The 14,441-nt window shown below is 40.5% G+C and overlaps 2 protein-coding genes across 2 annotated transcripts in view; one reads left to right on the plus strand and one right to left on the minus strand.

Moving 5' to 3' along the window:
• The window catches only part of Ryr3 (ryanodine receptor 3), a gene marked incomplete at its 5' end in the record, with an annotated part of 626,824 nt that overhangs the window by 180,145 nt on the left and 432,238 nt on the right, over positions 1–14,441 (minus strand).
• LOC119087872 (ryanodine receptor 3-like) overlaps positions 1–14,441 on the plus strand; it is a 42,509-nt gene that overhangs the window by 22,890 nt on the left and 5,178 nt on the right. Inside the window, 9 exon segments of the mRNA XM_037205087.1 lie at positions 2,247–2,351; positions 4,110–4,191; positions 4,849–6,000; positions 6,003–6,089; positions 6,092–6,131; positions 6,133–6,175; positions 11,489–11,547; positions 12,160–12,331; positions 13,256–13,342. Of these exon segments, the coding sequence (XP_037060982.1) occupies positions 2,247–2,351; positions 4,110–4,191; positions 4,849–6,000; positions 6,003–6,089; positions 6,092–6,131; positions 6,133–6,175; positions 11,489–11,547; positions 12,160–12,331; positions 13,256–13,342 (1,827 nt within the window).

Below are 14,441 nucleotides of genomic sequence, written 5' to 3' on the forward strand. Positions count from 1 at the left end.
CCAGAATCTTTGAGCTCTTACTATGAAAGAAGTAATGTCAAGTGGATTTTAGGATGAATATCTTAATGTTCTAGTATTCTTTCTCTTTCCATAAAATGTTCTATTCATTTCCTACAACAGTCTATCTACTGTGAAGAGAAATGAATGATGTATGTAGGTAAACCTGTCTATATAATCAGTAGCCATATCAGCCTTCTGTGATACAGGATTTTTTTGAAGCATAATTGAGACTTCATTTTTTATGTTATAACCAGAAAACTCATGAATAAAATATTTGCACATTTATTAACTAAACAAAACATTTATCTTGTGTTCTCTTCTTGGTTCCTAGGAAGAACAGAATATATTGTCTCTACCATGAAAGAGCTTATAATATAGTTGAAAATGCATATAAATATTAAAAAATATTTGATATGAGATGATCACACATGATTTAAAACAATCATATATATTTTGCCTCAAATCATAACTATGATGCACCAAACATGTAGAAATGGAATTGAGGATAGCTTCAACCACATACTGAGACTCAGACAACAAAGACATAAAACAAACGACATATGTATGAGTTTAGTGGAAGAGAAAGCTCTTATGAACCTCAGGGTTTAGTGTCATCACAGAGACATTCAGACTGTAGATAAATAAAGATATATACTGGCCTTTTGGAGAAGTTATGGAGATATGACTGTGGGAGACTGCATGAAGAATAATGTCAGTAATTACTTCGGTTTGCTGTAACTGAAGAAGAAACAAGGAAAGACATGAGGAATGTCCCATCCCCTTCCTTGTGTACTATCATTTCCTTCTAGCCCCATTCTGTAAGTCAAAAGTAAATCTCAGAGTGTGGCTCTTTTTTATATCATGGAGTTGGAATTTGTTCTATGAAAAACATTATCTGGAAGATGAGGCAGGATGATCACAAGCTCAGGACTTGCCTGAGGTAGAGAGTGGGTTTAAAGTCAGCTAGGTTAAGGAGATTGTCTCAAAATTTAGATTATTTTAAAATGGTTGAGGCTATAGCTCAGTAGTGGAGTGACTGCCTTGTATGTGTGAAACCCCAGGTTCAATTCCCAATACTGAAAAAAAAGGGAAGGGAGGCAATCAGATTTTCATCCAGTGTCCATATCATGAGACAACTAGCTCACTCATATTTTATTTTCTTGTAAAAATAAATACAAAACTTAGTGTACCACCTGGAAAATGAGTTTTTTTTAATGTAGCAAAGTTAAACTGTATTAAAACTCAAAAATAAAAAAAGGAGGGCTTCACTAAGGAAGGGACAGTAGTATCCCACCCAAGGGTAGATGTAGAAAGGAGAAAATTGCTAAGAAAGATTTCTCCTGGAGTACTTAACACAAAAGAGAAGCTTGTGTTCTGTTTCTTTCAACAACCAGTTTTGTTCGAAAATGAACTCATTGGCCTCTAGGGCCAAGAAGTTGAACATAGATTCAGTGACTTTTAAACATGCTTGTATGATTTGGGAAAACACACTATTTCTTCTTCTAAACTTTCCCTTGGGGATCCTACCAAGACACTCCTATTCTTGAGGTAGTATGTGTGTCCTTTTTAGATATGTCTTATTGAAGAGAAATTTGGAGATAGATTAAAGGTTTTTTTTTTAAAAAAAAAAAAAACAAAAAAAAACAAGAATAGCCTATGATGGAGATTTAATAATGATCATAAACAGGAAAGTTATTGTCATAGAAGGACAAACTGGTAACATAAATCATCCTATATTCAGCTTTGAGAAAAATATCTGAGATGGTATTTATATCTGATATTTATATTTATATTGTTAGCATGAAAATCCTAGAAGTAGTTGATCACTAGGATTGTTACTAAGATTTTAAACCTCAATTAGTCAGATGTTGTAGCACTTAGCAACAGGTGGTAGATTACACCTGGTTTACATAACTGTCGTCCCCAACACCCTTGTTTTCCTTAGAAGCCTTGCAGGGAAAGAAATAGGTGAAGAAAGTGTAGATAAACACCCTTTAGATCTGCTTTAACTACAGTATTTAACTATTTTGTTAACTATATTCTTCATTCTGGAGCTAAAAGAAAATCACTGGGCTGTGAAATCCTCACTGCCCCCCCTAGATAGAATATCCACTGGGAAGAATAAAAAGTATCTTGAAAAAATATTGAACCATGAAATACATGAGTTTGGAAAACACTGCCCTCTCATATAAACCCAAGTCAAATGACCTCCTAAGACAGGCTCTGAGGAACTCTTCTCTCTACAGGGCCCTTGCATTGGGAACCAGCAGAGCCTGGCTCACAGTAGGCTGTGGGATGCGGTGGTTGGATTCCTCCATGTATTTGCTAACATGCAGATGAAGCTCTCTCAGGTACTGTGGCCTGTTCCCCTGTGTATTCCATTCCTGTAAAATGTTGGATTAATTCTCGCCCTTTGGACTTCCTCTTGCGGATGTGGCTGCTCAATCAAAGGCTGGAAAAGCCAAGCAGATTAGGTCTCATTCTTAAAACTGAGGACCAAAACGGGAAGCAGGGATGAATGCCCAGGGAGAGGGGCAGGGGGGTTGAGTCCCAGAGGGGCTTTTGCATGAATGCAGCTTCTTCCTTCCTTGTGTCCCACCAACCTGTTATCTTGTAACTGCCTCAACACTGCTTTCCATGGTACTAATCCCCTTCCTTGTCACTGTCTTGTCATTTTGGAATACTACCCACCGACCTTTCCCACCTGCCACATGTTGCATGTCTCTGTCATCCACAAATGCCCCCTCCCTTACCCCTGCTTCCCTTCCTTCCCCATCTCTACCTCTCTTTCTCCCCATCTCTCTGGCAAGATGAATCGGAATCACTCAGAGCATTTATTATGAACAAATAAATGTAGCGTATGTAGTAGCAGATCGCCTCTCTCCATGGCAACCCATGAGGGAGCACTTCAAGATGTGTTTCAGGCTGATTAGAGGGACATTTGCAGCATTCATTTAAATAATGTACACACAAAAATTTCAAGGCTGTCATACCTGCCTCCTCTCTTTTGGAATGTGCTGTTTAACGCTTCATTTTTTTCCCCTTTTGACTCTGGCCTTATGGGAAGAGGGTTCCTGGGGGACTACTAATTTGGCAGTAGCGTGTCCATGTCTGTGTCAACCATGACAGTGTGGTGTAGAGGCTCTGGAGAAAAGAGCCCTTACCCTGCCACCTCATCAGTGACTTTTGGAAACTTATTCACTGCTTCTGGCTTTCGGTTTCATCATCTATAAAATATTCAGGGTTAGAAGGAATGACCTCTAGGCCTCTTCTCAGCTCTAATAGTCTGCCCTACTGTGTGTTTTTCTTTCTTTCAAATGTAGCTATGACACACAATAGGTAGGGAAGAGTCCCTCAGGAAACTGATTGGCTGGGCAAAGAGCTATGCCATTTTACAAGAAAGACAGAATCTGCAAAAAGAGGTGTGACCCAAAGAACATTTTTTAAAATTATCTTCAGCTTGTTCCTCCAAGCATTATTTTCTAATTTTAATTTCACCCATAGATGAGCTCTTCAGATCCCATCCTATATATGCCAAAGGTTTGCAGCACAGAGCCTGCATTGCAGAAGTCTGCCTGTGTTGCTTAAATTAACACCAAACAAAACATCAAGACCATCCAGAGGAGTGGCTGTGCTGACATATTCTTTTAAGAACTCAGTGACACCCTGATCACCACCAACTACAACTAGGTTAAACTAATCCAGGAAGAAAGGAGAATCTACTTGGTAATCTAATGTTTCCTTATTACAACAGTGATCTCCCATGAAGCTCGTGGGAGGTAGTCCTCCAGTATAGAAAAATGACAAAATAAACTGGAGACAGTACCCGATGGCTCTTCAGTGGATGGGGCTGTTAGGGAGCATTGAGTAATGGACAGTATATCCGCCACATTTGTCCTAAGGAGAATGTGAAGGAGCACTGATGGATGAGTCTTCCCGTACTACAGGCAGTGGATATAAGCTACCTTCATTTGCAGCGAGAAGGGAGCTCATTCCTGACTTTGATGCAGCCTTCACCTAACCTTTCCAGAGCAGGCCCTCCTTGCTCACTGCCCTGTACTTTGCTGAGGGATCAGATAGCTCAGGGGTATCTCCTGTTTCTGTTCTAGGATTCCAGTCAGATCGAGCTGCTGAAGGAACTCTTGGATCTCCTTCAGGACATGGTGGTGATGCTTCTGTCCCTACTGGAAGGTTGGGCTGTTTGGTATAACTAGGCATTCACATGATTGTCATTGGTCTGAGCGCTAACCTTACTAATCACACAGATTATCCTTCCGGCAGGTCACTGATGTCAATAGACATTGGTTAGAATGACAAATTTTCAGAAAGAAAAAAATAAAAAAGAATGAGTGAGGGGCACATGGTCTGATGGACAAAGCCTGAAACCAACTCATTTGATGCCAATAGGAAAGCCAGAATGAACTGGGGAAAACCTCCAAGCTTTGCCCCTCCCTATCCTCTCGCTCTCCCCATTGCTTTCAACACATCTGGCTGCCACTGTGTATGCCAGCCATCTAACTGGGCACCCTCCCAGGTCAAAGGGGATCAAAGGGACACCATGTATCCCTACATATTCCCAGAGATCTGATAGGTACCACCTCCTAGGCCCCAAGGCAGAAACAAGGCCATGGCTTGGCCATTTCCCTCTCGCCCTGGGTTTCTTCCCCCTTGGCTCCTGGTGGGGTAGTTGTTATGGCTTGCTGCTCTCTAACTATTTCCAAACCATCATGGTCAGAAACGAACTGACTAATTTGGCACAAAAGTCTTCTAAAAAGAGCTACCTGTTCAGTTACACGATAGCTTGGGTTCATTTACGTATTTGTATGTCTTTTTAAACCTGCCTCACAGGAAATGTGGTAAACGGAACTATTGGAAAGCAGATGGTTGACACACTGGTAGAATCATCTACTAATGTAGAGATGATCTTGAAATTCTTTGACATGTTCTTGAAACTTAAAGACTTAACCAGCTCAGACACCTTCAAAGAATATGACCCAGATGGTAAAGGGATCATCTCCAGAAAAGAATTCCAGAAGGCCATGGAAGGTCTAAAGCAATATACACAGTCAGAGATTGACTTTCTCCTTTCATGTACAGAGGCTGATGAGAACGACATGTTTAATTATGTTGATTTTGTAGAGCGGTTCCATGAGCCAGCCAAGGACATTGGGTTCAATGTGGCAGTGTTATTGACAAATCTCTCCGAACACATGCCAAATGATTCTCGCCTAAAGTGTCTGTTGGACCCAGCAGAAAGTGTGCTAAATTACTTTGAACCATACCTGGGTCGAATCGAGATCATGGGTGGGGCCAAGAAAATCGAGCGTGTTTATTTTGAGATCAGTGAATCCAGTCGAACTCAGTGGGAAAAACCTCAAGTGAAGGAATCGAAGCGACAATTCATCTTTGATGTCGTCAATGAGGGTGGGGAGCAAGAGAAGATGGAGTTGTTTGTGAACTTCTGTGAGGACACAATCTTTGAGATGCAATTAGCATCTCAGATCTCAGAATCTGACTCAACCGACAGACCAGAAGAGGAAGAGGAAGAGGGTGAAGATTCTGCTTATGCGATAGATATGGACGGGGAGGAGGAGGAAGATAAGTCTTTTGAATCTGCCTCTGCTTTTGCCATGGCCTGTGCCTCAGCAAAGAGAAATGTCACCAACTTTCTGAAGAGGGCAACCCTGAAGAACCTCAGGAAACAGTACAGGAATGTAAAAAAGATGAGTGCGAAGGAGCTGGTGAAGGTGTTCTTCTCTTTCTTCTGGACGTTGTTCGTGGGCCTCTTCCAGTTGCTCTTCACCATCTTGGGAGGAATCTTTCAGATCCTCTGGAACACAAGTGTTTGGAGGGGCCTTGTAGAAGGAGCAAAGAACATCAGAGTGACCAAGATCCTAGGTGACATGCCTGACCCCACCCAATTTGGGATCCATGATGATGCAATGGAAGCTGACAGGGCAGAAGTGATTGAGCCGGGTGTCACCACTGAGCTGGTCCACTTTGTAAAGGTGAGCCAGGAGATACAGACATTATGTCAGATCTCTTTGGAATCCACTCCAAGAAAGAAAGTGGCTTAAAACAAGGGCCTGAAGTGGATTGGGTGACCTCTCTGAAATCATCGGCAAGGATAACCCCTACATTAGAGAGTACTGTGCGGAAGAAAAGGAAAGCACAGGTGAGCATAATCTCTGTCTGTTATCTTGTCCCCACAATGACTGTAACACATCTTGAAATCAGTACATGGTTTTGCACAGGTAATAACATTAATGCTTGTTCAGATAGAATTATTCTGACATCCCAGATTTGCCAGTATGGGACATTGTGACTTAGATGAGTGTTCAGTGTTTAGCCACCAAGAGACTACTAGAGTACATTGTAGAGCTGAACATAGATGATCCGAGACCTTCACCTACTTCAGACTTTATTTAGATTAGTGTTCATGGTGCACAGGTTGATTCAGTGAAAGCATAGGAAACCAAGTGTAATGAGTGAGGAGATTTCTTATGAGGCAGCATTTCTATATACCCTGTAAGCTCTGATGAACTCCATTTCCCTGAAGCTCTAATAATAGATATGTTCTGTTCCTCTTATTATAATCTCAGTAGATCAGAGTTTCACTAGCTGGAAAGGTTACTAAACACTAATACTTAGCCAACATCATATGCTATTGATGATGATAATTGTTGCTGGAGAGCTTCTCTCCAGGTTCCACCAAACCCCGCAGTCCCCACAATCCACATATAAATAATCACTCAGACGCTTATAAACTTATAAACTGTATGGCCATGGCAGGCTTTTTGTTAACTGTTCTTATATCTTAAATTAACCCATTTTTATAAATCTATACCTTGCCACGTGGCTGGTGGCTTACCGGCGTCTTTACATGCTGCTTGTCCTGGCGGTGGCTGCAGTGTCCCTCCCTCCTTCTTCCTGTTTCCCCAATTCTCCTCTCTCTTTGTCCCACCTATACTTCCTGCCTGGTCACTGGCCATCAGTGTTTTATTTATATAGAGTGATATCCACAGCAGATAATTACTACTGTTTATTGACAGCCTATTATGTCAGTGAGTCTGATCACGCCTGGAACATTTTTATCATTAGGGCTTTGAGTCAGTTAACTAGATCAAATGGATAAGACAAAAGTAACAGAGACCATTGGCCACAGGATGTTCTGGGTGTTTCCTTCTCTTGCAACATGCACTCACCCATACCACTTTAGCATCAAAGGAAGAAATGAGATTGCAGACAAAATCACATCCATCCATTAACTTCATTTCACCTAGTGTAGATGTAACCAACTGTCTTATTAAATAAGAAACACAGAGCCAATGTAAAAGAGAAAGCCAAGAGGTCAGAGCTCAGAGCTAAAATCTTACCCTTCCTCCTGCGGTGCTTCTAGCTCTCCGAAAGAGACATACTTCCTGTGTGTATATCTTTAAATAGTCTTTCTGTTCTGCCTTTCTCATTGGTTGTAAACCCAAACACGTGACTGCCTCATCACTGCCTGTAAGTACAGCCCTCCAGGTCTTAAAGGTGTATGTCTCCAAATGCTGGCTATATCCCTGAACACAACAGAGATCTATGATTAAAGGGTGTGCGCCACACCGCCATGCTCTTTCTATGGCTCTAATAGCTCTGACCCCAGGCAACTTTATTTATTAACATACAATAAAATCACATTTCAGTACAAATAAAATACCACCATATTTCCCCTTTTATATTTTAATAAAAAGAAAAAAAGCAAAAGGTTAATAACTAACATAAGAAAAACTATATACAAAAGTACAATAACTATATACAATATATACAAGTAATAAATACCTAAACAATGTCTAGTCCATTTGTATTTGACAAATCAGAGAAAATAATTCCATTATATATCCTATTTTGGTAAGTCCAAAATGTATCTAATTCACTTTCTATCCTAATTAATCTTCAACTATAACTAACTAATCTCCAACTCCCTCAGAGACCCAAGAAGGAAATAATATTAGCTAACAAAAATAAAAACAGGAAGTGCATGCAAGCAACTTCCAAAAAATTTGTGAGTTGACAGAAACAGTCAGCTGCCTGGACAGTCACCTGAGGTTTCTCTGCAGTGTTGGGGCATCATCTTCAGCCTATAGGCTTAGTGTATCTGACAGACTCATTTGTGAAGTAGGATGTACACAAGGTCAACAGTTCAACCTCACATTGGGTGAGAGCAGTCCATGTACCAAAAACACCTGAATTCCACTAGTGTCATGTCATGATTCAGGATTTTTAAATTCTGGAAATTGTTGATGGTTTTTTTAATTCAGCTATCCATTCTTCTTGGCTGTGTAATATATGGCTTCATCTCAGCATCCTCTTGTTCTCCATATCCCTCTATTAAATGCCAATCTACTATTAAGGGGCGTGAGCTTAGTTACTCTTCAAGAATAACTGTTTCAGCTGCTGTTCCATTGCACAACAGAAGCCATCGGCCCACTGCCTGTTCAGCTGCCTTCAAAGAAAAGGGCACTGTACCTTTTCCAGATTACGAAGGCCACTTCAGGGATGGTGCCATACTGTCCTGGCCTCAGAAGATGCTTTTGATAAAGCCATAACCACACTTGTTTTGGCAAGAATCAGCAGCCCTTTGTTTCATGTTCTGTCTGTCCATTTTGTCCTGTTGATTCAAGGATACTTTGTCGTTCAGTGGCTAACTTTTGCCACAATGAAAATTAACTCCATATGCAGTTTCTTCAATGCCCATATTTTCTCTGAAGTAGATTGGTACTGCCAGGAGCCGACATGTCTCAAAAAAGAAAAATTTCTAAGTTATTAAAACATTTTAAATGCCATATTCTGTAGATCTCTGAAGGGTTTGAAGATGACCTGTCTAAAATATATCTGCTCAATTTTTTAAAACATATCTAATATGACTACAAGTTCTATTGTAATGTCTAACTACTAACTTTCATTTCTTTATATCCTAATAGTTGGTAATAATAACATTCAAGGATCAGAAAATTGCATTACATTGTTAAATGAATGGTATAAATACAATTAGAAATATACATATCGCATTTTCTAACAATATCAGTTTCAAATTTGTATACAATATAAAACAATCCAATCCAATGTAAAGTATTTAAAACTAGTAATTGTCTTTTTCTTTTCTTTTCTTTTCTTTTCTTTTTTTTTAAGCAAGAACCTTAAATCTAATCTCCTTTCCTTAGCCTTTTTCCTAACCCTTGACAACAACTTGTAACCAACCTCCCAAACAATGAAAATTATTCCAGACCCAAAACCCACTAAAAAAACCAAAAAAACCACCTGCCCCACACCACCTCTTTGGAATGTGAGCATCGTATTCTTAAAATTGCTTCCTGCTGGGTATGGGCGAAGTTATCTTTATCTTGAAAGAAAAATTTTAGGCTAATTGTCAAATTCTAGGAAAGGTAACTATATCCTTCATTATCCAGTCTGTGTATAATGCCAAAGTTCAGGGTTTATCTCAAGTCCTTATTCAAGTAGTCTTTGAGACTGGATCATCTCAGCTAGTCATCTCAAAATTGCTCTGAGCACCTTGTAGTTCAAAGCTGATCTGTAGATGATGTTTGTCAGCTTAGTGATATTATTATTGTCCACATAGAATTGTTGTTGTTGTTGTGGGGCCCCATCTTCTTTCTGGAGACTTCAGTTGATGTTAGGCCTGGCCGTGGATTTCCTGCAGAAAACTGATAAGAGACTCGAACACAAAGATATATATATGCAGCTAATTGAAGCCTATTTTCTAGAATTAGTTAGTACTCTATATGACCATTCATATCTTAACAAAGTTTAAAATGTATATATCTATATATATATTAATCTTGTAAATTTTGATATAAAATTCATTCTTTAAGAAAAGTTTAAAGAATCAGAATAGAATCAAAGAGTTGAGATTAGTAATAGAATAGTCCCTTAATTAATTTGGCTTTTGTCCTGTCCCATAGCAGAAGATGGCTCTTTTATTCTGGCATGATACAGGGAGTTTGCATTTTCCTTTTAACAACATGCTTGAGTTTAAAGAAGGAGAGAGCCATTCTCCAACTCCAAAGTCAGCTTTAAATTTTAATTGAATTAGGACTATTAGAAGACCAATAGTGTTAAATCTTTAGAGAAAAGCAGAAACAAACATTTAGGAAGACATAAAATTTTTTAGATAATATATACCCATACGCTGTTTTACTCTGTTTTACAACCTAGTGACATGCTAACATTCGCATGTCACTATTCTGGGGTCTGAGAATTGAATGCTAACTGAGAAAGCCTTTTGCCTTGTAATTTTATAGAAAAGACAGACACTGAACAAGTCGGTGCAAATAAGAAGTATGCTATGAAGGAAGTATTGAGAAGTGGAGGAGAGGTGTGGAGAGCCACGGTGGGAGGTACCAGCATAGGTGTCCTTCCTGTAACAATCATTTTGCATTGCCTCTTGGATAGGCTCATGACACAGAACCATTTGATAAAGGATAGAGACTTTGATAAAGGCAGGTACTATGTGCACCAGACTCTGTTCTGGTTAACAAAAAAAGTTTTGCTTTCCTGAAACTTAGTCTCTAGTGGGAAAAGATAACAAGTAAATAAGATAATCACCTTTGGTGATGTTTGTTCAGGTTAATAAACAAACTAATGGGTTAGAAGGGACAGGGTGGAATCATCTAGATCCTCTGGATAGATATATAACTCTTGATAGCATTTGCTATAATCGGGGCAGCCAAAAGGTTCCTGAAAAGACAAGATCTGAGCCAAATCCCGAAGCGTGACAGGCATATGGAAAGCCAGGATTTCATGATCCAGGCAGGGGTAAGACTACTGAAAAGTTGCTGGTGCACAGAAGGATTCAGACTCCTTTCCATGAGAAGAAAGGTTGGAGCACTGGAATAGAAAACAAGTCAAGTAGTACTACGTGAGAACAAAGATGGAGAGAAAGCCTGGACCCTACAGGGTAGGCTGGCCTCACTGAGGAGCTTGGTTTTATTCTGAGTGCAGTGGCTATCAGGCAGAGGGACCAGGAAAGTGACAGGAGGATTGGGGACAGGCAGAAAGCTTGTCAGATAGAGGGGGATTCCAGATTAGATACCCTGAAACCCATATCCTATCTCCCTCCTGCTTCCATAGGGCTCACTTAAGGTTTGAGTGTAAGTTTCCTGCTTGAGTTGAGTGAATAATAGGAGGGCAACTGAATTTTCAGATGCCTGAAAATTCTCTCCATAGCAGCAGGTTTGATGTACAGCAAGACACTTTGCACCCTGAAATCCTGAAAGAAGCCAAAATGGGGTAAGGGTTGGAGGTTTGGGAGAGAGAGAGAGAGAGAGAGAGAGAGAGAGAGAGAGAGAGAGAGAGAGAGAGAGAGAGAGAGAGACACGGACGGACAGACAGACAGACAGGCACTGGGAATTGTAACCATAAAGAGAAAGGTTCGTCCTGAACTTGTTGCTCTGAGGAAGTCTTGACTGGTTGCTGTGTTTTGATCTAGGCAGCAGAGATGAAAGCAGTGCATGACGCGGAAGGAAAGGCTGAATCTGAGAAGGCTGAGTAAGTTCCTGGTGGCATGGGCTACTCTGCTTGCTGTGGTGGATAATGTTGGCTGGTAGCTGCCATTGTGTAACTGTGGTTAAATAGAAAACCTGACTTCTATCCATGTAAGCAACAGGTATTCTACAAGCCCTGGGCATACTTTTTATTTAACCTCAGCTCTATAATACAGTTATTAACTTTATGATTCCAATAGTACATCAGGGTTACATTGACTGGAAAAAATTATCAAATACCCACATTTAGCAACTTCATATAACATTGAGAGTACACAATTTGTGATGTTTATTGAATAACTACTATATGGCAGGCCTGTACTTAGATCTTTCAGACATCACATTTAATTCCTGCTCAAGTTTATAGGAATAGGTACCATTGCTAATCCTAAGAAGGCTTATTTAGTAAGGAAAGACACCATTTTTTAAGGGAGAAAAAAAGTTGTTAAGTGTAATTCCCAAACAGCACATACTCATTATATCCAGTGTACACGTCAGCTCATCAAAATAGTCACTACTCATTAAATATAGAGTTCATGGCCAGGCAGTGGGTTGATAAGGGCCAAGCTCGGCCTGCCTTTCTCCTGCATGCTGAGTCAGCATCTCACTCCTGCAGCATGGAAGACAGAGAAAAGGAGGACAAAGCCAAGGAGGAGGGACAAGCCGAGTACCTGTGGACACAAGTGCCACTGAAGAAGACGCGACGGCGTGGTCAGAAGGCTGAGAAGCCAGAAGCCTTCATGGCCAATTTCTTCAAAGGGCTGGAAATCTACCAGACCAAGTTACTGGTGAGCTCTCTGCCCCTTGCTCCTTCCTCTTAGAGGCGCTGGCCTGGCAGACCTCAGAGAGCTGGCCACTGGTGTGTGTCGCTTTTCCTTAGACATGCTTCCTCCACTCCCTCCTTCCCATTCTTCTCCTCTTTCTGTTTATTTTCCTCTTTCTCTTGTGTTGAAGGAAATGGGGCTTTACCTGGACACCACTCCCAAGCAGATTAATGTGCATTCTCATGGGGACTTAGTTGATCCTGGTCCAAAATTTCAATAAATCGATCCATTGGGATAAGGAAAAAAGTTTCTTTATGAGTTTATGTTGCCCAACTAGCCCCCAAAATAGCGTTACCGTCAGTACAAGCAAGCTTCAGTGTATACATAGTATGTACATATTTGTTCTTTTTCTGATCCGTTGCCCCCTGAGGTTCACTTGCTCCTCAACCAGGATTACACTCTAGCTGGCATCATCCGTGAGGCCCCATGCAGGGTCAGATTCTCCCCAGCTGCTGCAGGTCCATCCTCTGAGGGCTGAGTTTTCCAGGGAAGATGGCAGTGAGAACGATACACTCTGGGAAAGTGGATGAAGGAGGTGCCTAGGGCTGTGATTCAGAAAGGGATAAGAACTCTGGGCCACAGTCTGGCTGCATTGTGTAGGGGAGGGGACTGCTTCTCTCTCTGCTAATGGCATGTTGAGAGATCTGGCTTACTGGGACACGACCCAAGGTAAGGATTCCTCAGACATTCTCTTAAGCCATTTTTAAATAATCAACATTTTTGGTTCCCCTCAAACAATCTGTGCCTGTGCTGACAAGGCCAGGGCTTCCTTAGAAGAGCAGGAACTGAGGCACAGATACCCTGCAAACCTCTACCCAGGGTCGGACAGGGAGGTTCGCCTTCATACCCTTGGCTCTTCTACTTCTGCTTATCCTTTTTTTTTTCCAGCACTACCTGGCCAGGAATTTCTACAACCTGAGGTTCCTTGCTCTGTTTGTAGCCTTCGCTATCAACTTCATCCTGCTTTTTTATAAGGTGATACTTCATTGAGGTGTAATTTGCTATTACACAACAGACTAAGCATGCTCAACGTGGGGGGAAAGCTATAACAAAAACTGTTACTCTTACTTGGAACAAAAATTTAATGTCCAAAAAAATTTCTAAGACACTGACCTCTAAAAAAAATGTACAATGTTTAGTGACAGGAGGAAGGCCGACAGGAGAAGCAAATTAGGAAACTGTTTCAACTGCTTGGATTCCTATTTGATTTAATCTCCAAATATTGAGCATAGCCTATATGCTAGATGCCATATAGGAACTATAGGAAATTTTGAAATAAATAATGATTACAGTTTGTTCCTTGAGGACTAATCATGGGACCCATCAATGTTGACGCATAGGAGAAACCATCATGAAGGAAGAGTTAGCAAGAGTTAAGAACAGAGGGTCCCTCTGAAGACTCTGAACATGGATGAGTGGGTCTTATATGTTGCATGTGAATGGCTGTTAATGAATTAAAGAATGGTCCTAAATTCTTGATATAGTCTGCTTTTTTCTGTGTTTCTGCTGGTTCTTGATTAAAACTAGCAATCCAATTTGTTACAGAACAGTGTTTCTCTACACCAACCTTCAGTTTGACAAACTACTGACTTTTGTTGACCATAGAAGTTAAGTGGTAGTCTATAGTAAGGTGTGTGTCATTGGTTTAAAACATACAGCAGGCACTTGAATTTACAGGATAAAAGCTTGAGAGGTGTAGAACTGAGAGTCATTTGTAGAAACAGAAGGGGAAGCCAGAAATAAGACGAAGAATGGAGAATATGGAATGTGTATGAATTGTGCTTGTGCTCCAGCTGGACTCTTGCTACCTTCTCGTTCACAATAGGATTACAACACAGATAATAAAATGGCCCATAATTTAATTTATTTGGCTTTCTTTTCAAGAGATAGGATTTGTCTCTACCTAATTCTTATTTGCAAGTATTAGAAACAACACTGGGGATTCTTATCAGTAAATTACCTAATTGCCCCACACTCAGCAGGTAACATTGGGTTGGTAACATTTACATGTACTAATAACATAAACTATAGGAAAAGCCCAGTGACTGAATGAAGCTCCTTCTGACAGTTATGA

This window comes from Peromyscus leucopus, chromosome 4, assembly GCF_004664715.2.
Source record: "Peromyscus leucopus breed LL Stock chromosome 4, UCI_PerLeu_2.1, whole genome shotgun sequence".
NCBI classification, from domain to species: domain Eukaryota; kingdom Metazoa; phylum Chordata; class Mammalia; order Rodentia; family Cricetidae; genus Peromyscus; species Peromyscus leucopus.